General features: G+C 38.7%; 2 protein-coding genes across 5 annotated transcripts in view; both read right to left on the bottom strand.

Annotated features, from left to right (window-relative positions):
- The window catches only part of trim8a (tripartite motif containing 8a), a 14,662-nt gene extending 9,725 nt beyond the window's left edge, over nucleotides 1-4,937 (bottom strand). The window contains exon 1 of the mRNA XM_083540003.1: nucleotides 2,494-4,937. Within this exon, the coding sequence (XP_083396129.1) occupies nucleotides 2,494-3,090 (597 nt within the window). The 5' untranslated portion in view covers nucleotides 3,091-4,937. The remainder of the gene's footprint in view (nucleotides 1-2,493) is intronic.
- Nucleotides 4,938-8,298: 3,361 nt separating this feature from the next.
- sufu (suppressor of fused homolog) lies at nucleotides 8,299-25,211 on the bottom strand. Of its 4 annotated transcripts, none has more exons than XM_083540021.1 (13): nucleotides 24,811-25,211; nucleotides 24,358-24,492; nucleotides 23,995-24,131; nucleotides 22,081-22,223; nucleotides 21,349-21,434; nucleotides 20,262-20,334; nucleotides 18,182-18,338; nucleotides 13,958-14,057; nucleotides 11,777-11,815; nucleotides 10,725-10,859; nucleotides 10,047-10,185; nucleotides 9,876-9,944; nucleotides 8,299-9,793 (listed from the first exon to the last, which is right to left on the bottom strand). In XM_083540021.1, exons 1-13 carry the CDS (start codon nucleotides 24,960-24,962, stop codon nucleotides 9,704-9,706), a joined length of 1,455 nt encoding a protein of 484 aa, XP_083396147.1. In that variant the 5' UTR covers nucleotides 24,963-25,211; the 3' UTR covers nucleotides 8,299-9,703. The 4 variants fall into 4 exon arrangements, with proteins under 4 accessions (XP_083396147.1, XP_083396148.1, XP_083396149.1 ...); XM_083540022.1 differs by having other exon boundaries at nucleotides 10,725-10,856; nucleotides 24,811-25,190; XM_083540023.1 differs by lacking the exon at nucleotides 11,777-11,815 and having other exon boundaries at nucleotides 24,811-25,170.
- Nucleotides 25,212-27,487: the final 2,276 nt, after the last annotated feature.

The raw sequence follows: 27,487 nt of genomic DNA, 5'->3' as shown, positions 1-27,487 counted from the left end.
AATCATTGTTATTCCCTTTATAAATCAATTTTTATGTGTTTAAGGTTTATTCAATACTGCGTAGGGCTTACCAATACAAGTACAATGCTGTTTGGACTTGTTTGTAGATTTCATCAATTCAAATGAAACTATTCTATGAAGCATAAATCATATTTCTCAGCTTCCTGAAATCCTATTAAAATATGATAATGGCGCCGTTGACAAATGATCGAATTTATGCCAATCTGTCTCCCCACCCAAAGTCGGAGGTATGTCTTAACAGTATTGTGCATTTCAAATGCCTATGTTACGAGTTAAAAAAAGTCAACACCATCTGCAAGGTTTGGAATCATCCTTCCTGTTATCCTGGCATACTTCCTACTGCAGTCACATGCAAGGCAAGGAGAACAACAACAACCACAAAACAAAAAGATGGGGCACCAAGGGTTTGACAAGGGCAAGGGTTCAGCAACACAAACCTCACTTCCTCCAGGGGCTCTCATATGATGTCATCCCTAACAGGAATGAGAAGTCACTTGTGTTTGAAGGAGGAACTTCCTGCCTCTGCCTGGAACTCACTCTTATATCCCACAACTGCTCAGGTCATTCTCTCTCTTTTTTTCCTCCTATTCTCCTTCCCTCAAATTAGTTTTTTGGAGTTTGTGTAAAATATATATACAATATGTCACAAGTGAATATACCCCTCATGTTTCAGCAACCTTTTTATCAAGAGACAATACTATAGAAATGAAATGGATATATTTTAGAGTAATCGATGTGCAGCTGTTATAGCAGTACAGATTTACTGTCTTTCTAAAAAATAACTCAAAATACCCCATTATTGTCTAAACAGCTGGCAACAAAAGTAAGTACACCCTAAGTGAACTTAATGTCAAAACTGTGTCCAAAGTGTCAATATGCTGTGTGAGCACTATTGTTATCCAGCACTGCCTCAATCCTCCTGGGCATGGAATTCACCAGAGCTGCACAGGTTGTGGCTGGGATCATCTTTTACTCCTCTATAATGACATCACAGAGCAGACACATGACAGACACATGACGCTTCTTCACCTTCCGCCTGAAGATGCCCCACAGGTGCTCAATATGGTTCAGGTCTGGAATCATACTTGGCCACTTCATCACCTTTACCTTCAGCTTCAGCGTGCTCACTTTTGTGAGATATTGTATATATCAGTGTGTGTTTGTGTGTGTATATGTGTTGTTGTCGGAAACCAGAACAGAGGGATGTGTGTGCCTTCCAGCAGCAGCTGCAAAAATCACAAGCTCACCCCCCCACCTAACTCACCCCACCCCAATTTGCTGAGTCTTGGCTGCCTTAAGACCTATGACACATTGCCCATCTGAAAAGAATTCCTCCACGCATCCACGAGTCACGCCTGCCAAGTCCGGCAGCAGCTCACCTCACAACAGCTCATTATTCTTTGTAAAGCAGCTGCTGAACCACCATGTAGTCTTCCTCATACACCTTAGTGTGTTTTAGTTACTTTTCTCAGCTCAACATCTGTCACATGACTGGATAAGGAAACACTGTGACGTTTCGGATATTTGGTTAACTTTTTAATTAGATCTGTACTGTTAGAGAACTGAAGGCACAATTTGGAGAAGGGGTTTTATTACTCAGGACTCCGTCTTGCCTGTACCAGCTCATTCAATAGCTAAAAGATCGATGTTAAAAACATTTAAACAGAACAGGTTAGGATGAATAGTGCGAGTCATGCTTTTTTTTTTTTTAAATAAATCTTGTGACAGAGATTAGCACACACCTCCATACAGAAAATGTAATTTCCATTCAGATTCTAAAGCATTATCAGAAGCTGATCCATGCACAATACAGTTTATAAGCAATAATTTTGTACATTAGTTAACAGAGTAAGGAAGGTTTTAGGTGGGACGCTACATTCTTAGCTCTTACGATCTTTATTGTGATTCATTTCATCTTTATTATAATTTCTCTTATTATTATAAAATTTATATTAATAGATGTGATACCACCGAGACTCTGTGGGTAGATAAAGTTACTGTATGTGATATCCCTATCCATGTCTGCAAGGGTTTCTTCCTGACACTCTGGTTTCATCCCAACTCCCAAACACCTGCAGGTAGGTGTACTATGTGTAAATGAGTGTGTACGTGAAGCCCTGTGATGAACAGGCATGTTGTTCTGGGTGTTTCCATGTTGTTCCCTGAGAACTCGAAACACAGCTACTCTTCTGGCTTACTTTAACATACTTTTTTTTGTTTAATTCTAAGTAGATTGGAGTATGGGAAAAGTGTTTTGCTTTGGCAGCATGTGTGTGTGTGTGTGTGTGTGTGTGTGTGTGTGTGTGTGTGTGTGTGTGTGTGTGTGTGTGTGCTTAGACAGAAGAGTTGCCCTCCATCTGTGAACTCACAGCTCAGGCCAACATTTCGAGTGGGCTATTTTGAAATATCAGCAAGCCAAAAAAAAAAAAACCCTGAAAGACGAGAAAGCTGAGGAAAAGAAAGACCACTCACCCTTATATCATTCTGACGCAGTTCCACGTCGCAGACGCCGTGTCCATGGCCGACTGCACATCTGGAGAAGCAGCAGTAACGACAGACGGCCACCTGCTCGGTCTCGCAGTGATACAGTCTGTATTCGTCATGCTGGGGGCAGCTCCAGGCCCGCACGTCCTCGACATCTACCAGCAGATGTCCGGCGTTTGAAGAAGGCTGCTGAAGGTGGGTTTGGATGTGAGACTGGCAGCAGGGCGCGTTGCAACGGAGGCAAACTTTCTGCGCCGGGAGCGCGGGTCCCCTTCTGCACAGAATGCACTGCAGCACAGCCGGTTCCTTCTCTGTGTTCAAGGAGTTAAACTTCTCCACGATGTTGATCAGCTTGATGTTCTTGTCCAGGCTGGGCTTCTGTTTGTAGGGCTGGTTGCACTCCGGACACCGGAGAATGCCGACGTCTTTGGCCCAGGCCTCGCTGATGCAGCCGTGGCAGAAGTTGTGTTTGCACGGCAGCTGTACCGGGTCCACGAACACATGCAGGCAGATGGGGCAGATGAGCTCCTCTTCGAAACAGTTCTTCCAGGCCTCGGCCATCTCGGCTGCTTGGGCAGAAGACATGCAGGCCAGGATTTTCAAGTTGAAGAGATTACTCAAGTGTTTCAATAAAGTCGGAGTGGAAGTCGACGCGCTGTTCCAGTCATTGTTTTAAAGCCCTTTATAATAATAATAAGAAGAAGACGCTGCATCCAGTTGTGCACAAACAGCTGTCGAGAAGTCTCCATTAAGGGTCCAGGGAGACAAATCAGAGATCTCAGGCTTGCAATCAGATCGCGACAAACGGGGCATGTTACTGAAAACCACACTGGAGTCCCAGTTCTCCGATATGATCTCCTAAATATCTGAGCATGGTTTTGGCGCAGTGATGAAAACGCAATCGCACCGATCTCGGGGATTTATACAGCTTATTACAAGCACGTAAAGTTGTTTAAAGCTCTTTAAGTCTCTGTAATAACACTATGCTTTGAGGGAAGTTTTGGTGAAGCTACACCATGTCCCGTGTTTGATCTGAACACTCGTATGTGCGCTGGAAAGTTGAAGTCGGATGATCCATAAGTCCATATATATGTATTTATCCAAAAACAAGCCTAATGCATCCGATCATTGGGAAAGTTGTAAAAGCACACGTGAGTCGAGCAGCTCAAAAATATCTCCAGATCCCGAAACGAGATCAGTGTCCTGTTCGGTATACCCTGTGTATACCCTGTGTATACCCTGTGTATACCCTGTGTATACCCTGTGTATACCCTGTGTATACCCTGTGTATACGTATATGTTCAGAGTTCATAGACGGCGTTATGACACTTACCTCGGCAGGACATCAGGCCTCCATACTGTGAGAAATGGAGCGCCGGAAAATAGTTTCGAAAAATCAGTACAGCTATAATAATAATAATTAGAAGAAAAAGACAAATAATAATAATAATTATAATATATATCTGTTTACAATTCGAACTCTATGTTGGAGTAGTCATTACGCGTGTGTCTGATTTTCTGCCACCCAGATCAGACCGCCTCCGTGTTCCGAGACCTTTTCCGATGTACAGAACAGCAAACACGTTAAAGAACATTAACGTGCGTTATGAAAGCTATCCACGGAGCTCGCGCGCGCTCTCTCTCTCTCTCTCTCACACACACACACACACACACACGCGCACGCGCCCGCGCGCGCACACACTCACACGCGAAATCTCTCGATCAAACTCCGCTGTAACGCTATTTATTCTCTTGCTATCTGTAGTCGTTCAATGTTAAAGGGTTTTCCGCGGTGTTGTGACTCTTCTCCATGCCCGCTCACGGCGCTGAGCTGCGATCTGATTCCTTCTCTCACAAAACAGCGACCAGCCGAACGTCAAGCTTTATAGGTTTAAGCGATCTCGCTTAAATATTTATGTATTTCAGACACACACACACACACACACACACACACACACACACACACACACACACACACACACACACACACACACAGCGCTGGTCCTTAAAGGGGACAACAACGTTCCGGTCCCTTGTTATCGTTTACTGTCACCAGCCATCTTGTTTTCCTGCTTTGTAAAGCGCGATTGGAGTGTCGGATCTGTTTCTTTTTCTCCTGATGTGTACACTCCTTTATGAAGCTTCTCCCCGTCCAAATCCCAGAAATTCCCCAGTGACTGATGAGCGCTGCTCCGCGAAAACACCACAATCAGCCTCCAAAGTGCAGGTCCGAGATCAATCCGCCGGATTTCCGCCGTACTCTGGTCTACTTCTTTGGCGTATTATTTATTTATGAATTTATTTATTTTTATTTATTTATTCTTTTCTTTTTCAAGCAAATCCCTGATGAGAGGAATGCAAGCAGGCACAGGACCGCAACTCAGGATACACTTCACATTTACACTCCCCCATCCTTTTCCTCCGCCTCCCCTGGGTCACGTGATCGTCCTTTACCTCCTTGATTCATACAAAGGGGCGGAAAGTATGCACAAGTGGGCGGGGTCTACTTTAAAAGGGCAATTTTTAAAAATAACTATCGTCTATTTACTGATAACCAGCACTTTATAAAAGAAAGGTTGTGTTTAAACGGCATTATGAACTAATAAAGTGTTTTTATTTCTGTATTTTACTCAGTATTGTTTAGAATTTTTACTTGATAACACTAAAGTCGTTCCTAAAATGTTTTCGACGGTAACAACGACGCTGTTTATGTAAAAGGGGAAATGTGTGTGGGCCCCACGGCACTACAGCGACTGTGTGCATACAGTACATTACATTGTAATTACATTTTGCACTAAACTGAAAATTTGCATTAAAATAAAATAAAAAAAGCAATTTCTATAAACATTTATTTAAGCAATTCTATTTAATATAAAAACATAAGTAACAAAATTGTTTGCTATTAAAAAGATGAAGTAAATTACAATAAATCTATCGCTTTTCTCCAGTTGTTTTGAGAATTCAGGAACTATTGCTGAACACACAAACACACACACACACACACACACACACACACACACACACACACACACACACACACGCACACACACACATAGGGATCTGAATTGCCAGACTACCAGATGCCACTTTGAAGGCTTTTCCTAAATCAATTGACAAAATACAGCAAATGAAATACAAGTGCCATTAGAACGACATTTGTCTGTCTGTCTTGTGGTAAACTGTGACAAAAGTCCAGCCTTTAGGCTGTAAATGCTATCGGCATGTTGGGTGAAAAATATGGGACAATATTCATAAAGATGCTACATCTCCACAGTAATATATGACAGTGGTTCATTTATGCTTTCAAATCTTTTGCAGCTGGTGTTTTCCAGAGGCTCTATTGATAAATTGTTGGTAATACCAGTGAATGTAGCTACAAGGCATAAAACTCAATCCAAATAAATATCATTCAGTTTTGCTTTTGTTATTACTATATATATATACAGTACAGACCAAAAGGTTGGACACACCTTCTCATTCAAAGAGTTTTCTTTATTTTCATGACTATGAAAATTGTAGATTCACACTGAAGGCATCAAAACTATGAATTAACACATGTGGAATTATATATGGAATTATATACATAACAAAAAAGTGTGAAACAACTGAAAAATGTCATATTCTAGGTTCTTCAAAGTAGCCACCTTTTGCTTTGATTACTGCTTTGCACACTCTTGGCATTCTCTTGATGAGCTTCAAGAGGTAGTCACCTGAAATGGTCTTCCAACAGTATTGAAGGAGTTCCCCGAGAGATGCTTAGCACTTGTTGGCCCTTTTGCCTTCACTCTGCGGTCCAGCTCACCCCTAAACCATCTCGATTGGGTTCAGGTCCGGTGACTGTGGAGGCCAGGTCATCTGGCGCAGCACCCCATCACTCTCCTTCTTGGTCAAATAGCCCTTGATGCCTTCAGTGTGACTCTACAATTTTCATAGTCATGAAAATAAAGAAAACTCTTTAAATGAGGTGTGTCCAAACTTTTGGTCTTTACTGTATATATATATACAGTATATATATATATATATATATATATATATATATATATATATATATATATTTCTTTTTTTTTTTTACACATATCAGTTATTTATTCACTCTGTTTTACAACAATTGACTACTTATTTATATATTGTAGGCTGGGTCTTAATCACTACTGATAAAGGCTTCTAATGATCTAATCTGGAAAGCCAGCCTGATAATTAAAGAAGGCCTATAGACCTATATAAATTAATAAAATACAACCCAAATGTAAAAAAATCTTTGGATGCTTTAAAAGTAAATAACAAGAAATGAAATGTTAGGCAAATCTCATGAACCTATATTGTATTTACAATAGAACATAGAAAACATATCAAATTTTTAAACTAAGGAAATACTCTTCCCCAAAAAAGATGTCGTCTGGATAGGAGCATTTGTTGCTGTAAAACCTATATATACCTTTCAGCACTGATGGTTCATAAGCACTAATGCACCCCCATACGATCAGAGACGCAGACTTTTTAACTGGGCACTGAAGATAAGCCGAATAGTCCCTTTCCTCTTTAATCTGGAGGATGTGGCGTCCAGGTTTTTCAAAAACAATTAACATTTTGATTTGTCTGACCACAGCACATTGTAAATGAACTTTGGCCTAGAGAAAATGCTGGTGTTTCAGGATCATGTTTACATGTGGCTTCTTCTTTGCATGATAGATCATTTGTGGATAATATGGCAAGCTGTGTTCACAGACAATGATTCCTGGAGGTTTTAATAAGCAGTGAGGCCCCCCTTGTGCACAGAGAGTTCTCGAAATTATCTGAATCTTTTGATGAAAGTATATTCTAATAAGATACTCAAAATCTTCACAATTTGTTGAGAAACATAATTCTGAAATTGTTCTAAACAGCTTTTTGCAGATTGGTGAACCTCCACCTCTAAAATGCTAATTTTATACCCAATCATGTTTCTAACCTTTTGGCAATTAACCTAATCTTTTTAGTTTAACAACTTTTACTTTTCCAGCTTTTTGTGGCCCCGTCCCAACTTTTTTCAGACGTTGCAGCCATCAAATTCAAAATTAGCTAATTTTCTATTAAAATAGTACATTTGCTTACTATAAACATTTGATTTATGTTATATTGTGTCAGTATGTTCTATTGTAAATAAAATTTGTGTTTATGAGATTTACAAATTATTGCTTATAGTTTTCATTTCCATTTTACACAGCAGCCCACGTTTTTGGAGGAATTGGGTCGTATCAGGCTGCTCTACAATGGTGCTTCACATTGGCGAAGCTGTTCTCCCTTGTTAAGTGGACATCTGTGTTTTATAGTGTAGCCTATAAACTTGTCTACTAAGAGTTTATATAATTCATTAATTTAAATGGGTGCTTTTGGTAATGAAATTGTCACCCAAAGTCAAATAAAAGTTATGTTATCCTGCTGAATCTTACTGTTTAGATTTTTATGTTATTGTCAACATGTGACTAACATGTTAACTGTTGAAACAAAGGCGATCTTCTTTAATGAATGTCATGACTATATAAATATATATAAAGTAAATATAATTGTAAATACACTGCAGTCTTGCTGTATATAGCAGCATTCTGCCATTACAAACACCAGATGTAAGCCAAAATATTGATAACAAAAAAAAATCAAAAAATTGATGGTTAGGAAAGGTATGGCATACAAATGAGCACTTGATAAACGTCTTTAAATGTAACTTTGGACTAATTTTTTTAGTTCATTTTTAAGTAAAAATATTAGAAAGAATTCTCCATTATTTATACATTTTAAAATGGCAGTAAGAAAATGTAAATGTAAATAAACTTTAATGCACTATAGTGATAAAAAAAAACAGGCAGTTTAGTGATGAGAAAGAATATATAAAAAAAAAAAAGAACAATACACTACAAAAGCACATCATTTAAAAACAAACAAACAAAAAAACACCACAAAAAGCAAAATAAAATACAGACAGCTCGTGGTTTAGGATGCTTTCCAGGCATTACCAAAAAGGACCAATGTACTGTACCACAAACACCTTTTCGCTTGCATCTATAAAACATGGAACGTAACGGGAACAACAGGTGGAAACGTTAACCATTGCACTTTAAATGGTTAAAGAAATCAGAGGAATCATAATAAAAATGGACTTTTGATGCCCTACATCAAATACATGAGAATGCTAATTAAATACTGGCTTTGGTATAGATCAACTTGAATGAAGGTAGTGTTAATCACAGTTTTAAACAGGCACGAGTATATTTAATTTGAGTGCAATTTAAACACTTTAATAAATCATGATTTAGAAAAAGGTAGTTTAATTACAGCTTGACTTCATGAGATATAGTTCTACTGGGAAAAAGTTTACTCGAGCCGGTAAACATTTCTTAGCAAGACTTAATGATAAACGTGCACATTTCTAAACAATGGAGAAAAGTACTAAAAATCGACAAGATAAAAATGTATCATGTTTCCATTGGCAGTATATGTCTTTATAGCACTAGAAATGATTAGATTTTTTAAGAAATACACCTTTGGCATAATCAATCTTTGTGCACACAACATGAACATGTCAGAAAATTCTTTCATTTGCAAAGCAAATGTTGAGCAGATTTTGTATCAGTACTTCACTGTGGCACAGAAAACATTGGGGGATATTTGGCAGGATTAGAAAGTTGCTATGCCCAACCGTTAAAATTTATAAACATGGTTTCAGCCAAACTTTTTTTTGCAAAATGATCATTTGTGGAGCGCATTAAAAAAATAAAGATAAACAATCTGTATTATCTGTTCCCTGTTTGTTCTCTCATAAAATAATATTCTTTTTTGTTGTTGATTACAGCAAGTCGTTCTGCAACTTGATGCATATATCAGTCTGGGTTAATGCACACAACAAACCTACTACAGCCCTTTTTACAGTAAATCCATCTCAGAGTATTCAGAAAAATAATAAAAACATTGTAAATACAGGCACTTTTAAAATTGAACAGTATGAGTGACGAAATGCATTAGACTGAACAGGAGAAATGCTATGATGGAGTTAATGCTTGGTGAGAAACGGCATATTCGGTGTCTTGTGCCAACAGTTGTCTGAGAGGGAGTCAAGTGTCTACGTGTCCATTTCCTCCAACTGTGTATATGCGTAAGTCTCTGTGGAGCCCCTGCGGCTCAGCACTTCTCCAGAGACGCGGGAGGAGACAAGGCTTCCTCAGTCTTATTGTAGCGGGCTGTCAAACACTCGATCTGGCAGGATAGAAATCTTCAGCTTCTTATCAGGCCAGCTGTATTCCTTTGGTAGCTTGGACTGAAAAACAAGGATGCATTTTAAGAACGGTGCTTCATGAATTTCTTTTAAAGCCGAACATTATGCGGTCGGTGATACCCACCTCTTCACAAATACTCAGGTCCCGAAGGTCGCTTAGCATATGCTCCACAAACTCTTCAGTGAGAAGGATCTTCAAAAAACAAAACAAAAAAACCCCCACAAGTGTACATCATTATACCTGTTCAGTGAGGTTGCCATTTCAATAAGAACTGTAGAACTGGATATTCATTACCTGCAGCCAAGGCCCATGAGCAGCGTAGGGGTGCTCTTCTGTTGCGAAGGCACCCTCCACTCCAGTGGATACAAAAGTGATAGCTGTGTCACCATTGATACTTTTATATGTGAAGTGCCTTCCATGAAGAAGGCGACCTCTATGGAAGACAGAGAAAAAAAAAATCTTGTTTAGAACCGACAGCCACCAGTGCAGCGATTGCTACAGAGATGGAATTCTCACGGATCGCCTTCAGGCTTAAAAAAAACAAAATGAAATTACACTTCAAACACAGATCTTGTACTAAAGCCTTTTAATGCCAACGCTTGGGCTTGCTGAAACCGGCCTAAAGATTTGCTGGCTTTCAGAACATGTTAAGAGTTATGATATTTTTAGAATAACACTGTAGGGGTAAAGGATAATCTCAAAATAACAGCGTGTTAAATAAAGTAGTGCATAAATAAATACACTTCTGTACACAACACCTATTACCAGGTGGATGAGGAAGGGCTCAAATATACTGCAGGTACTATTGTGCATAAATAATTCTGAATAAACCAGGCGTGTGTGTGTGTGTGTGTGTGTGTGTGTGTGTGTGTGTGTGTGTGTGTGTGTGTGTGTGTGTGTGTGAGAGAAGAAAATGGGGAGGCGGGGATGAAAGCATACCTGCAAGAGAGACTGTAAAAGTCTGTACATTACCTAAGGCACAGCGGGAGCAGAGTTCCAGACTCCTGATTGAACTTGAGGTGCACACTCTCCAGCTGTCGTGTCCTGACCAGCTCATGAGGAACAATAGCGGATGAGCTCTCACTTTCCAGACTGTCCTTACGGCTTCTGACGAGGGAGCAAGGAGGAGCGCGAGCAGGGGTGAAACAGAAAGCAAGAGAGATGAAGGGAGAAGGAATGAATAATTTTGCATATTTCATTTGCTCCTATTTCCTGCAGTCACAAAGGTAGACTGCTCTAAATATCCCTAGGCATAAAGCAACAGTCCCCTTTTCTCTGCTTATCCTTAATAAGATAAACTGGTTAGTGCTTACACATTTGCATTTAAGTCAACGAACTACCAGGAGGACAAACTGCAAATTTTCGGTTTAAAGTTTATGAAATAACTATAAATATGGCACCACCACTAGAAGCAGTCCAGCTCACACAACATTAATATCCATGATAAAATTGGGATTACTTCAGCAAAGACCAGTGCTAAGACCGTTAAACTACATTTTGTCTGTGACCCTAATGTTCCATTGGATATAAATGCTATTATAATCATGTGAAGCATCAAATCGTTTCACATTTCTAATCGTTCGCCATTTAAAAGTGAGCCACTGTTCGACATCCGTTATTGGTTTCTAATAAGCAGTTGCCCTAAGTAACTTCGAGCACTCCAGGTCCCATGGTCTGCCACATCACAGCTATACTGGCTCATTCATTATCCTAAGTAATTCAGACAAAACGTCTTTAACGAAGAAAAGGTTTTAATCATTTATATTTAGGGCAAGAAGAATCAAAGTGAACCACTGCCTTCCTACAAAACTGCTCCTTTGAACATTTACAGTGATATGTGCAACTAACAAAATTATAGTATGTACTACGCCACACAGTCCACTACATAATGTATACATATTTTTTTTTTAACTAAATGTAACCTGCAGATGAAGACAGTGGCATTTATTAATGAAAAAACTCCACTAGGAAACATTTGGTTTAGGAGTTAATTTTTTTTTCTCTCTCTATTGTTTGGCTCTTACCTTGAATTCTGCTTGCTCTGCAAATGTCCGACTGATTGTCTAAAGAGAAATTAGGAGTAAATTTGTACCACAGCGAAGAGGAAATTAATGCATTTACCATTACTGTCAAGAGGAAAATCAATTTCCATTTTTTTTAAGCCACAAAGAACAGAGACAACCATTCCCCTAGTTTTTTTTTTTCTTCTTCAAGGGAAGAAATGCTTTCAGCACCTCACACACCATTATGATATTAAAGGTCTGATTGTTGGTGTCGCATCCGGTCAGAAAGTGAAAAAGGCAAAGCTTTCTTTACAATTGTTAAAGGGAAACAACTCTACCTACTGCTGCTTTTATCAACCATTTTGGGAACCGGTTTGATAATTAATCCTTAAATTGAACATGCATGTGCTATAGGAGTAAGATCTCTAGAATGCCAAAGATTATTATTCAGATTAAGTCAAACATCAGCAAAATGTATAAATGCTAATTATAAATGCATTCATATTTTCCCCTGCATAGTACAATAAATTCTGCATATATATATTCCTTCTATTTCTATGTTTTTTAAAGGCTAAGCATAGACATACTCTGCTGTGGTAATTGTATGTGTGGCACGGCTAAAGAAAGACAGCAGATCCTCTGCTTATGGCCAGGGGGCAAGGTGAGCAGGATGAGATGGACAAAACACAATAGGAGGCTAAGATTACCCCAACCCCCTGTTGTGCAAGGTGTTGAACGAAGCGCGACTGCATTGAGATCGATGAGTTAAGAACGGACCGTCAAACATCACAGCTTACCATAAAGAACACAAATCGACACACAGCTCAAAACGGATAGTAGAAATGTTTTAAAAAAACTTTGCAGTAACCGAAACAAGTGAATCAGACAAATCATTACATCGACACCAAAGATTTCAGAACAACCGCTCACAAATATCTTCTGTACAATATTTCCCCGGTCCTAAAATGTCACACAAAAGCAGCACCTAAAATGTACAGCACTCCAGTTAACACAAATTTTATATACTGATAATTATAACACACACTGAATACTATATATAGTGACTGGTACTGGTACTTGTACTGGTTGATCGGTATGTTAAGTGAGACAAAATTTGCTACCTAGGAATCCAAAACTCAACAAGAATAAACATTCGGATAGGAACTAGAACGTAGTAAGTACAAATGCAATTTTCAATGGCTTGTGCGATTTCCATTTTTCACTTAAAGTAACGGATTGAAGGTATTAGGTATTATGTTCAGTATAATGATCAATGAATTGTAGCTTGTTAGCAAACCACCAAAAATACACCTAAATACTATATTGCCAGGGAAACACCCAAGCAAGCACCAAATTCAGGGAAATGAATTGAATGATTTACCCTAAAATATTACTAAACTTTACTCAACACATTATGACAACTCATTAATACCACTGCTGCAAATCTACAAGGAATTTCTGAAGAAACAGCAATATCTTGGAATATGCAGATGAAACAATAAACTTGAGGTTGACTATTAAGAGTAATAGCCGTTTTGCAATAGCAAAAAGCTGAGTGTTTTATTTTTTGCTTATTCTGAAACAAAACTTTACACACTATTTCCAGCAGAATATTTTACTTTAACAGCAGTTCATACGAGTTATGATCATTGGTATGAGATGTGTTGAATGACTAAAGAACTGGTTATAGATTACAGAGAATACAAACGCTGTGCTAAATACGTGGCATCGGAAACATTTGCTGATGAACCAGAAATGTAAATGTGCGCAACAAAATAAACGCTTGAGGAAATTAAATAGTTGAATTCAAAAATGTGAAATTCATTTCACAAATTCGAGGCCTGTTTTAGTAATACACAGTGTCTGGAAGGTTTAGAAGAAGACATTTTATGGTAAAAATATTTAACAATAGAAAAGTAATTCCAATTTCCAATCCATGCTCAATCTTTCCTCATCTCCACAGTTCTGGGCAAAATCCCATTATAATTACACGGTACATAAAACAAAAAGTGGAGATCAAAATTAAGGTGACACTTTTTTCCTTCTATCTCAGTCTGACAAGTTCACTGAGGGAACACACAAACAACCCCCACACCCTGTCCACACCATATACAACTTATCAATGTCAAAAAATGCATACTGTTGGATTTGGATTTAAGTCCAAAAAACAATTAATTGTAAAAAAAAATTCTAGTAACTTACAGTGACCGGTCTTGGTGTCTCTGGCTGTTAATGGGGGGTAAGACTGCCTTGCTGTTGATCTCCAGTCCTTTCCTCAGGGCTTCCCTGATCTGTTCAGTGTCTGCGTACGAAACACGGCACACTTTTAAGAGTGGTTTAGAGGTTTGTTTGTCTTTTTAGTCAAATGTTGTACAGCATTAGAACAGTGTTGGCACATTTCTTCAATGCCATCGCCTTAGAATCATTTACTTGTACTTTTCAACAATATCCACACACTTCTGAACTGCTATTGACTTTATATTTATTCACTATAGATACAGTGGGGCAAAAAAGTATTTAGTCAGCCACCAATTGTGCAAGTTCTGCCACTTAAAAAGATGAGAGGCCTGTAATTTATCATCATAGGTACACTTTAACTATGAGAAATAAAATGAGAAAAATAAATCTCGAAAATCACATTGTCTGATTTTTAAAGAATTTATTTGCAAATTATGGTGGAAAATAAGTATTTGGTCAATAACAAAAGTTCATCTCAATTCTTTGTTATATACCCTTTGTTGGCAATGACAGAGATCAAACGTTATCTGTAAGTCTTCACAAGGTTTTTACACACTGCTGCTGGTAGTTTTGCCCATTCCTCCTTGCAGATCTCCTTTAGAGCAGTGATGTTTTGGGGCTGTCGCTGGGCAACACGGATTTTCAACTCCCTCCAAAGATTTTCTATGGGGTTGAGATCTGGAGACTGGCTAGGTCACTCCAGGACCTTGAAATGCTTCTTACGAAGCCACTCCTTCGTTGCCCGGGCCACGTTTCATCTTCAATGCCCTTGCTGATGGAAGGTGGTTTTCACTAAAAATTTCACAATACATAGCAGCATTCATTCTTTCCTTTACAGGGATCAGTCGTCCTGGTCCCTTTGCATAAAAACAGCCCCAAAGCATGATGTTTCCACCCCAATGCTTCACAGTAGTTATGATGTTCTTTGGATGCAACTCAGCATTCTTTTTCCTCCAAACATGACTGGTTGAGTTTTACCAAAAAGTTATTTTGGTTTCATCTGACCATATGACATTCTCCCAATCCTCTTCTGGATCATCCAAATGCTCTCTAGCAAACTTCAGACGGGCCCGGACATGTACTGGCTTAAGCAGGGGGACACGTCTGGCACTGCAGAATTCCCGGGTGGCGTAGTGTGTTACTGATGGTAGCCTTTGTTACTTTGGTCCCAGCTCTCTGCAGGTCATTCACTAGGCCAACCGTGTGGTTCTGGGATTTTTGTGATCATTTTGACGCCACGGGGTGAGATCTTGCATGGAGCCCCAGATCGAGGAAGATTATCAGTGATCTTGTATGTCTTCCATTTTCTAATAATTGCTCCCACCGTTGATTTCTTCACACCAAGCTGCTTACCTATTGCAAATTCAGTCTTCCCAGCCTGGTGCAGGTCTACAATTTTGTTTCTGATGCCCTTTGACAGCTCTTTGGTCTTAACCATAGTGGAGTTTGGAGTCTGACTTGTTGAGGTTGTGGACAGGTGTCTTTTATACTAATAACGAGCTCAAACAGGTGCCATTAATACAGGTAACAAGTGGAGGACAAAGGAGCCTCTTAAAGAAGAAGTTACAGGTCTGTGAGAGCCAGAAAAATGCTTTTTTTGTAGGTGACCAAATACTTATTTATTTTCCACCATAATTTGCAAATAAATTCTTTTAAAAAAATCAGACAATGTGATTTTAGAACCCCCCCCCCCCCCCTTTTGTCTCTCATAATTGAAGTGTCCATACGATGAAATTTACAGGCCTCTCTTATCTTATTAATTGGGAGAACTTGCACAATTGGTGGTTAACTAAATACTTTTTTTGCCCCACTGTATGTTTACATATACAGTGGGTACGGAAAGTATTCAGACCCCCTTAAATTTTTCACTCTTTGTTATATTGCAGCCATTTGCTAAAATCATTTAAGTTCATTCTTCTTCCTCATGAATGTACACACAGCTCCCCATATTGACAGAAAAACACAGAATTGTTGACATTGTTGCAGATTTATTAAAAAAGAAAAACTGAAATATCACATGGTCCTAAGTATTCAGACCCTTTGCTGTGACACTCATATATTTAACTCAGGTGCTTTCCATTTCTTCTGATCATCCTTGAGATGGTTCTACACCTTCATTTGAGTCCAGCTGTGTTTGATTATACTGATTGGACTTGATTAGGAAAGCCACACACCTGTCTATATAAGACCTTCCAGATCACAATGCATGTCAGAGCAAATGAGAATCATGAGGTCAAAGGAACTGCCTGAAGAGCTCAGAGACAGAATTGTGGCAAGGCACAGATCTGGCCAAGGTTACAAAAAGATTTCTGCTGCACTTAAGGTTCCTAAGAGCACAGTGGCCTCCATAATCCTCAAATGGAAGACGTTTGGGACGACCAGAACCCTTCCTAGAGCTGGCCGTCCGGCCAAACTGAGCTATCGGGGGAGAAGAGCCTTGGTGAGAGAGGTAAAGAAGAACCCAAAGATCACTGTGGCTGAGCTCCAGAGATGCAGTCAGGAGATGGGAGAAAGTTGTAGAAAGTCAACCATCACTGCAGCCCTCCACCAGTCGGGGCTTTATGGCAGAGTGGCCCGACGAAAGCCTCTCCTCAGTGTAAGACACATGAAAGCCCGCATGGAGTTTGCTAAAAAACACCTGAAGGACTCCAAGATGGTGAGAAATAAGATTCTCTGGTCTGATGAGACCAAATTAGAACTTTTTGGCCTTAATTCTAAGCGGTATGTGTGGAGAAAACCAGGCACTGCTCATCACCTGTCCCATACAGTCCCAACAGTGAAGCATGGTGGTGGCAGCATCATGCTGTGGGGGTGTTTTTCAGCTGCAGGGACAGGACGACTGGTTGCAATCGAGGGAAAGATGAATGCGGCCAAGTACAGGGATATTCTGGACAAAAACCTTCTCCAGAGTGCTCTGGACCTCAGACTGGGCTGAAGGTTTACCTTCCAACAAGACAATGACCCTAAGCACACAGCTAAAATAACGAAGGAGTGGCTTCACAACAACTCCGTGACTGTTCTTGAATGGCCCAGCCGGAGCCCTGACTTAAACCCAATTGAGCATCTCTGTAGAGACCTAAAAATGGCTGTCCACCAACGTTTACCATCCAACCTGACAGAACTGGAGAGGATCTGCAAGAAGGAATGGCAGAGGATCCCCAAATCCAGGTGTGAAAGACTTGTTGCATCTTTCCCAAAAAGACTCCTGGCTGTATTAGATCAAAAGGGGGCTTCTACTAAATACTGAGCAAAGGGTCTGAATACTTAGGACCATGTGATTTCAGTTTTTCTTTTTTAATAAATCTGCAACAATTCTGTGTTTTTCTGTCAGTATGGGGTGCTATGTGTACATTCATGAGGAAGAAGAATGAACCTAAATGATTTTAGCAAATGGCTGCAATATAACAAAGAGTGAAAAATTTAAGGGGGTCAATACTTTCCGTACCCACTGTATATATTACATGCTGTAAATATGCTACACTTCTCAATTTGCACAATTGCTGCTCTTTGCATCTATCCATCTATCTATCTATCTAGATTGGAAGATGATAATACCTTTATTGTATTGTACATACTGACTATTTTGCAATTGATTTTCAGACCATCTTTGCCATGCCACGAGTATGCTCTCTGGCTGATTGGGGTTATACCGCAATAAACTCAATTTAGCTTTTTTAGTTAACTTTTTTTATTTTTAATTTTTTTTATTTATAGTTTCCAGGCAACATTGGCACAGAATTTAGCACAAGAGGACCCAGCTTCTGTTGTGGCAAACTTAGCTATGACACGGATCAGGAAAATGTCTTTGGCCTTGCCCGCACTAACACGGCTTCATTTAAAAAACAAATTTTCTCTCGTTTTTGGCCTCAACAAATACATAGCTTTTTGAACAATGCTCTACAAAGTGGATCAATTTGGAAACAACGCTTTCGTGTCACAGTGTGGACTGTAAAAATGGAGACTTTCAAAAAACTGAGGCATTTTTAGTCATTGGCACGGCTTTTCAAAGAGCGATTTGCGCGTGCGCAGTACAAGGACGCGAACTTTTTTAGACGTCTCAATGTGGATGAGCAACTTTTGGGAAACGATTGAAAATGAAAGTGTGGATGCAGAGTTTTTAAATGTATCTGCATTTGTGTAGACGTAGCCTTAGATCGTTATATCATTCCCTATATTAAAATCGCTCACCTTTCTCAGACAGCCTGCGTGGCTGTGATCCAATGCAGATGCTGCGGCTGTCGTCCTCGTCCTCGGGAGGGCGGCTCAGGTCATCCCATGCACACTTGGCACTGACACCGCTCAGGTTAGAGCCATCCGTTTCAATGCCTTTATCCACCCTCTCCTGCTTGAATAAATCACATGCACAACACAGCAGGTCAAACTCACATGCAGGCTAAAGTGTATGGGTAAAATAACGAATGTCTACTGTCTGAATAAAGACGATCCATTATGAACATCATCAATAGGAAATGACTGAAATAAATGATTATTTCACAAGAAGAATGCTGTCACACTTAAAACCCATTTTACACTGCGCTTGTTTTTTTTTTTATAATTAATGTGATCAGGATTTGCATAATGCCGTTTTGGCAGTGGTGTTGCCACAAGCAAAGGTATTTCATTAAATGACTTGAGCAGCTAAACTAGTTTTTCGAGCTGTTGATAAACACCACGTTGTTTAACATTACACAGTTCCCTCCGAAAGTATTGGAACGGTAAGGCAAATCCTTTTTTTCCCCCTTCTTTTTGGTATACACTCAAGACGTTTGGGTGTGAGATCGATAACAGTGACAATAGATCAGAATTTCGGGAATTCACTTCATGATATTTACACCTGGATGTGCAATTTCGGCAGTAAACTGCTCATTCTTCGGGTGAGCAAAAGTATTGGAGCAATCTTAAACTAAAACAAAATAACCACATCAAGCCTGTAACCCACTAAAATGGGTTCCCTCTGTCTTATGATGCTTTTCCAGGCTTGTACTTCTGGTATGGCTTATATATTGTTGCTCTCAAGGTTTTCTTCAAACAAGAGATTGTGATACATTCACCCCTGCCCTCGTGGAGGTGGTTGTTTTTTGTCATTGCCTGTTGTTTTTCTTCACAGCTCTCACAATGTCACCAGCTGCTGCTGTTTTACTTGGCTGGCCTGTTTGATGTCTGCTTGTTAGTACACAAGTAGTTTCTTTCTTTTGCTGGGTTATGCCTAATGCTTATATAATGGCTTTAATCAATTTCCACTCTTTTCTCATCTTCAAAACAGCTTACTTTTCTCCCATAGGCAGAAATTCAATTGTCTTCACAGGCAAAACCAAGAGCAGACACTAAGTGCTAATAACTAAACTACAATCAACACGTCTGTCACTAGATGTTCCGATATTCGATTGTTCAGAATTTAACAAATATCCTGTGAAATAACAGATCATCTAATAAATATTGTATTGTACTGTGTACATGTACTGTGGCGTGTCACTTAATGAAGCCAAACTAAGAACTCTGCAGTAAGATTTGTTTATAGAAATTATACTATAAACTTTAATACGTATTACATATGAAAAAATATTTGTATTGCTTAGTGCAGATTTAAAACAATTTAACTATGCAACTAATTAGAAAACAAATAATCAATGATCAAACTAACAGTTGGTCACAGCCCTGACAAAGAGAGAAAGCTGAACACCGAATGAGACATTAATAGCACTGTTTAGGTTAATGTTTGCAGGCAGTGCCAATGTGTAACAATTCCTACTATCAACCACTTCCCCATAATTTACTGGTTACACAGATGCAGCTGATGTGTGTGTTGATTAAACAGAGGCATTTTAAAGAGGCAAAAAATACACGTTTTTTTAAAACCTCGCCTCTTTAATGTCCAAGGCTTGACTGTTCTGCCATTTAATATTGCCATTTAAGAAGTCATTTTCATTGTTTATTATCAATTTTGCTTTCCACATATGATTTCATCTTTGATAGTTCTAACAGCAGACAGAAAAAACTGTCTTATTTACTATCACATATATTATATTTGGGTAATTTGAATAAAATAGGAAGTAAAGTGTTCTCTAAAAAAAAAACTGAGCAAATAAGCAAGCGTTCTTTTGATGTTATTTCATTTATCCAGCATGAAAAAGCTCTTAGGGCTGCTGAATGATGCAATTATTATGCCAGCAAGTCTTTTCAGTCAAATATTCCATATCAGCCATGAAATTCGCCACAAACACAAAGCGAAAAAGGGGAAGATGTTTTGAATAACAAAATAAAGCCTTACTTGTAAATGAGGGTCGATGTCAAATATAGTCTCCCCTCTCCTCATGTCAGTGATTAACCACGGGCCTCCTGCACTGCAAACAGATCAGGAGGCAGGATATGTCCATTTACACACGGTTAATGAAAAAAAAGAGGGTAAAACAAAGCCTCTCAGGGTCAGTGACCATTAACTTGAGGAAAAAACTGAACAAACACAACCAGAAGTCACAGGCAATTCTAATACTTTGCAACATTTGTCCGTAAGGCATATCGGGAGTACAGCGAACTCTCGCGTGGATTATGCGCAGCAACTACTAGAGCACACAGAGGCACAACGTCTGAAGGGCAAGACAGAGATGAATCACTGAGAGCTACGGATATTACTTCATTATTAAAGAAAGGAACATACAACACAATGAAACCTTGGCCTGATTTTATAAAATATCCTTTCAGTTGATGTTCTAGGTTGCACACATGCACTTTATGTGGCGAGGACACTTACTAGTCCATATCCCTGTGTTTTCTGTATCTGTGATTGTTGTTAAATGCAGCATCAGGGTTCTGGAGGAACGTTGTTTCATTTCACTGTGTACTGCGTCAGCTATATATGGTTGAAATGACAATAAAAGCTTCTTGTCTTGTCTTGGCTCTGAAAAGTTCCTTGTTCATGTCCATCATTTACACAAAAAGTCAAACTCATTAAACGAAACGTTTGTTACTTTTCCATTTCTTTTTCATTCATATACAAAAGGGAAACAAGTGAAACTTAAAAAAAAAAAGAAAAAGCAGTCAGTGCGCTGAAAATAAAGCTATTTATACATTTTACCTGCAGGCTTTTGCAAGAGAAAATAAAATAATAAAATAAAAATGTAATAAAATAAAAGAACATTTTTGCGGGAGCGGGACTGCAAAACTCCTGCGGGCACGAGCGGTACAAAACTTAAATAATATATGTTTTTTGCAGGAGCGGGACAGAACTTTGCGGGAGCGGGACTGAAAAATTCGTCCCGTGCAGGTCTCTACCTTAAACAACGTTTAAGTGGTGGTAGTCTTGATTCTCCTTACTGAACACATTAATTGAGTATAAACAAGGTTAGAAGAATACTCACACACGCACTCCACGCAGCAGGTCCAAAATGCCCTGACCATTCCATTGCTGTGCAGCTTGGAGCTCTTCTGTGCACACCCCCACGATCTTTCAAAGCACAAAAAAATCAATAAATAAATAAATATACACACACACACACACACACACACACAGTACACTCCAAGCTAAGCCCAAATTAGCAAAATATGAAGCTTTTAATGGTCCTAAAATCGTCACAAAGCAGGAAATTAGCTAGAATTATTATCACAATTTTCAAGGATTCATCGGGCTCAAATTGTAAAAGACTGGTTCAGGGAGCATGAGGCATCATTTTCACACATGGATTTGCCACCACAGAGTCCAGACCTTAACCTTATTGAGAATCTTTGTGATGTGCTGAGGGAGACTTTGCGCAGAGGTCCGACTCTCCCTTCATCAATACAAGATCTTGGTGAAAAATTACTGCAACACTGGACAGGAATAAATGTTGTGACACTGCAGAAGCTTATCAAACGATGCGACAGCTATATGTGCCGTAATCAAACCTAAAGGCGGTCCAACAACATATTAGTGTGTGTTAGACATTTTATTTTTTTGGACAGGGAGTGTGTTATAGTATAATTATATGGGATAAAGGCTTAAGTTATTATTTTGTGTTTGCATAGAGGCAGCATATTCTTGTTCTACATGTAAAACAATAGCACTAGTATTCTAAAACGAGAGTACAATATACAGTGTATTTATTGAGCCTTACTTGAAGGAAGCTGACCAGTCCAAAGTGGGTTTGTACAGGTTGCATCTGGGGGTCCTCTGTGAGCAGCATGTGCTGGATTCGGGACTCACTGTTGTCCAGGGGGCTGTGCCATGAAATGTGGTCACCACTGCAAAATGTGTTTTCTGTATCCCAAAAAAGGACAACACATTCAAATTTACATTTGTGTCATTTGGCACATGCCAATCTTAAAATTATCTAATTTACATAACTTAGCAGTTGAGTGTTTTGTTCAAGGCTTTGTGTAAGAGCTCAGAAGGGGCAGTTTGGTGCTTATATTACCACATGACCTTCTGATCAGATGTTTGGTTAGGATGTCTTGACCAAATGGTTTAAACATGGTTTTATTTAGAAGACATTTCCTCCAAAATGGTGACAAGAAAAAGCAATAAAACAGGTAATATAAACTAAAAGCTTTATCTTTTTTTTCTTTTTTTTTTAGGTTTTATCATTTAAACTAGCTAATAGTATTGTGCACTGAAAAGTATATTACACATTATCTAGTATCTCATAATCTAGCTTTATTTCAGCAACATTTGTTTAAAAGTTTCTTTTCTTTTCTTTTTTTTACGTTAAAGTGCTGCCATTGATCATTTAACAAACAAATTGTGATGACAAAAGACTTTTTCATCCAAATGTGTATAACTTTAGCGATATAAAGTCTATCTCGTAAGACCATCTTCTTCAATAATAATTAACGATGATCACCTGTTAAAAGAGAACACTGCCATCCTTATCCATATAAAATGGGTATGCAAACACATTTATCATTAATTTGTTTGTTAAGAAAACAAATTATGTATTTATGGATGTAAGTGACAAAAACAACGCCTTGTGCACATCTCTTCATGTAGGTAAAACTGATTGTACAAGATACATACAAAAATAATGACTCCACCCTCTTCCATTATAATAATAAATAATAATATTTATTATTTTTGTTCATATTATCATCATTATTTTATTGCTATTAATAATAATAATAATAATAATAATAATAATACAAGTGCTTAATCTTGTATAAGACATTCAGAAACCACACGTTTGGCTCCAACTGGATGTTCAAATCCAACCAAATTGCTTTTTATTAAATATTAATAAACGGGTAATGCAGTGGTCAGTCATAATAACAAAACCCAAGCAACCTGGCATTTACACAGCTTAAATGCATCTCAAACACATTTGCTTAGTATCTCCCAAAACATTTTTTTGTTGTTGTTTATTGTGATCCAACATTCTAGAAACCTCACCCTGCTTTTTTTTTTTTAATATTGCACTAGAACGGTGCATTTTTCTATTTAACATTATCATTTTGAACACTTATCACCAAGCAAACACTGTCACTGTTTTGTAAAATTCCTCTAATATGAATTACTCTTTGAGCTATCCTCTAAAGTGGCTGGCTTCATGCGTTGCAGAACACGTATGATTTATCCCTCACATACACCAGATCTGATGCAACTAGTTGGAATCAGCAGCATTTCAAGTCAAGTTAAGTTTATTTCTAAATTGCTTTTCACAACAGACATCGTCTCAAAGCAGCTTTACAGAAATCAATAGTTAAGGTGAATGATGTGTATTTATCCCTGATGAGCAGCCTCACCTCGTCTGTGGCAAGGAAAAACTCCCTTAGAGGTTATGAGGAAGAAACCTTAATAGGAACCAGACTCAAAAGGAGAACCCATCCTCATTTGGGTGACATTAAGAGCGTGATTATAAATCTTTTAACAATACAGGACACTGGAGAGTGAGAACTAACATGAGCACTGAAATGTAAGATTATGAGTGATGTCCTTTCTACAGTCTTATACAGAAATGTAAAGTCGTTTCAGGAAAAAAAAAAGAGAGAAAATGAAGCAGGCAGTGTTAGGCTATATATGAAAAGCAGTTTCCTACCTGATTGAAAGACGTACCGAGCCAAACCTTGCATAAGCTCAGCTGGCCAGGTCGGGGGAGCGGTCTCTCCGGGTTCCCTCTTCAGCCGGAACGTGAGCTCAAATCCAAACCCACTTGGTCCTTCCAAACCAGTGAATCTAAGAGATTACAAAAGTCAATATGATTTTACCATCAAATTACAGAAAACAATACAGCATAAATATCTATATACATGTTACTATAATAACTTTACATGAAACTTAATATGCAGAACCTCACACGATTTTCACAACAGTAACAACAAACAAAAAGGCTCTGAACTTTTGATCATGCTTATTTTACTATTAGACCATGAGAGTAGATTCAAAGTAAATAAACACTCACTCATGAACTCTGTTGTCCCCGTACAGATCGCTGAGGCCAAAACTCACATAGTGCCAGTGTTCCTGTACATCTAGGGCAGGACATCCCACGTTCCTGTACATGCTAATGTAGTCAAGAGGATCTGGCCCCCCTAACCTGTGTTTACATAATGAAAGGGTAAAACAAGGCAAACCAAACAGACGTGCGCAACTCGTAACAATGTCCTAAACAGCACAGAGCCTTTCTAACACCAGTACAAGCAGATCTCTCAGATCCAACAAGACTGAACATCTGAACATTTCAACCAGACCATACGATCATGGATTCGTATATAAACGCTCGGTCTGGTTACAGCTACATTACTCCCCTTATTAGTCAGAAATCGAAATATTTCCACATTTAGATTACGCACTATTTAAATAAACGTGTTGTTTTTATGTAAACAGTAAGTTTTGTAAGGTCCTAAACACTCACCAGTACTTAACAATGGCAGTGACTTGGAGCGGGTTTGGTTGATCGGGATACAGGCGCCGGCACTCCGTGTAAATGGCCTGGAGACCCGGCGGAAAGAGCGAGGCGAGCCCGAGGTGGCCAGTCGCTCCGCCGCTAGGCCGCATATCATCCATCCTTCCCACACGCCACCCAAGAAAGAATAGAAAAGTCCTCAGAAAATACAAAAATCCCGATTCTGCCTCCGAAAAACTCTAATAACGTGTTTATGTCCGCGCGAGAACTTAACTGAAATCCTAAACTGAAAGCTTTTATATATATTTATATATATATATTATAGGTACTTTTAAAAACCTTGAACACTCGTCTCCCCTAGGGTTTGCGGGGTCAGCTGGAGGCGTGGCCTCTTACTTTGACCGACACATGTTCTGTCCAATCAGAACAGTTTTGCTTGAACAAGCCGGAACAAGAAACGTACTATGATTGGGCTGTGTATGGACTGGACTGGGCGGGCCTTTTTTCTGGTCTTACATAAAAATGTATTAGACTTCTCTTCTATTAGTAACGGAATTGAATACTATTCAAAACTAATCCTATGCAATGCAACAACAACAACAACAATAATTATAAGTTTACTTGCCTTACTTTGTTTCTGATACTGTAATGTGTTTGATAGCTGTTTATCTTTTACAGAAATAGGCGCCACCTACTGTTTATTTATACTGTGTAAAGTTTAGATAAGTTGATTTTTATTACATTAAACTAAAAAAAAAATAATTTTAGGAGAGCTTAGTATTGATTACTATTAAGGAAGAGCCATAAGTCATAATACCCTGTTATAATACTCTGTGCAGGGTATTAACCACAGCAAGGCTTTGTCCCAGATCTCATAGAGCTATAGTCACTGGTTTCCAAGTTTCGTCCTGGGTTAGGCCTATACCCTTGCCCTACACATTTGTTTTGTTCTAACAAAATTAGGCAAAGCTTATAATTATATAAGTAAAAAATAAAAATTTTAAAAGTGAAAACATTTACATTTGCAGGACAGGACGTACATCCAGACAGGTGGTTTAGGTCATAATACTGTCTTATGTTACATATGATTGTGTAATCAGTTGACATCATTTTTAATACATTAGTGTGCAGTTATAGACACTACCTGGATGTGCAACTTACTGATCTGACCAACAACAGGTTTGTTTACCTGGTCCTTGGATACAGGAGCCATTTATTGACTTTCTGCCTGCAGACACATAAAACAATGTATCCGGGAAACACTTTGAGTTTTGGAAATGGGTAACTACACTGGAATATTTTGCTGAGTTTAATGTTAAAGTTTGATGGTGATATATTGAAATTTACATTCATGCTGTTTGATTAATATTGACTGCATTTATTTCAAGCATCTACTGCCTTATGTTCTCAATTGCTCCAGAATGTCAGATTTGCCAGGGAGACCATAACCACCTTCTGGATCCCATTTACTGCTCACCACGATATTCAAGCTCTCAGAAACAAATCACACAGCTAGAGTACCACCAACGCCCTGGGATTGGCATTACCGACAAGTAACCATACAACCACTCCCAGGCCTGCTGGTAACCCCTTTATGTAGCTATCCTGAACCTAGTAGTGGAACATGGCCAGAAGGTTTCACTCTAAGAGGTGAGCTACGCTGGGGGAAGCTGGAGCGGGTGTTTGGCGTGAACCAGGAACTTCCGGATTTGATTAAGGAAGATTTGCAACGGTGTATACCCAAGCACTGCTGTGAAGATCACTTATCACAGAGGGGAGTTTGTGGTGCGTGGAGAACCACGGGTTGGGGAGCAGGAGTACCGGGTAGAGAAGAAGCTTGTTCGACAAGCCGAGGTTTGTCACCATGAGGACAAAGCAAAAAAATTCAAGTTTTCAAATGTGGTGTAGATTAATTCTTTTTACTTTGTGACTTATATACTTATTGACTCTAATGCACATATATGGCATGCAAATCCATAAGTGCAAAGTTTATTAGTTAATAAAGTTTATTGCATTAATGCTCACATTTTTGTTTTGTTCATCTCAACATATGGCATTCTGGTGTATATATATGGTGTTATAACAGCAGCCTGCGCTTGATTTTTCATCTTATCTTCGACAAGTAAGAAAATAATGTTATCTTATGGTTTATAATTACATTGTTTACAGTGTATTTTATTTCAGACAACATTTATGAGAATGTCATGGATATAATCTATGGTTGTGCTTAGTAATTGTTCTTAGTAGAGTGTCCATGACTTTCAGTTTCCATGGAATGATCCTGAGTCATTTACCAGGAGCAGCAGATAAGGCATATTTGTGGTCAGTGTGTGGGTGGGCACACATTTTCATTCTTTACCTCACATATTATCACTGTAAATCTTAGCTTATTTTGCAATTATATATTCTTCATACTGTAGATCGAATACTTACATAGCATGTGCATACAATGCAGTGCAATACATGTGTGAAATTATCTGCTGCATTATAAAGTCTAACAATTAAGTTATTTGGTGTGAATAATATTTCTGAATGTATTACAAATAAACCTTTGTGTCTTCTACTTAAATAATAACACTGAATATTTAAATAAAAAGGTGTGAAACAAGGCAAGAGGAAAATGATTCTAAAGGCATTCGATTAGCACACCCACTCAAAGTATTTCATTTGCAGTGTATATAAGATT

This window comes from Silurus aristotelis (genome assembly GCF_946808225.1).
Source record: "Silurus aristotelis genome assembly, chromosome: 4".
Taxonomy (NCBI): domain Eukaryota; kingdom Metazoa; phylum Chordata; class Actinopteri; order Siluriformes; family Siluridae; genus Silurus; species Silurus aristotelis.
This window is presented reverse-complemented; position numbering and strand designations above follow the sequence as displayed.

What these genes read in the sequence shown, in the direction of transcription:
- sufu (XM_083540021.1), bottom strand. Translation starts at nt 24,962, where the DNA reads ATGGATGATATGCGGCCTAGCGGCGGAGCGACTGGCCACCTCGGGCTC. An exon ending in CTGCTGCGTGGAGTGCGTGT is followed by an intron (nt 20,335 to 21,348) that starts GTGAGTATTCTT and finishes ATCTGTTTGCAG; the next exon opens with TGCAGGAGGCCCGTGGTTAA. An exon ending in CTCATGGGCCTTGGCTGCAG is followed by an intron (nt 9,945 to 10,046) that starts GTAATGAATATC and finishes TGTTTTTTGAAG; the next exon opens with ATCCTTCTCACTGAAGAGTT.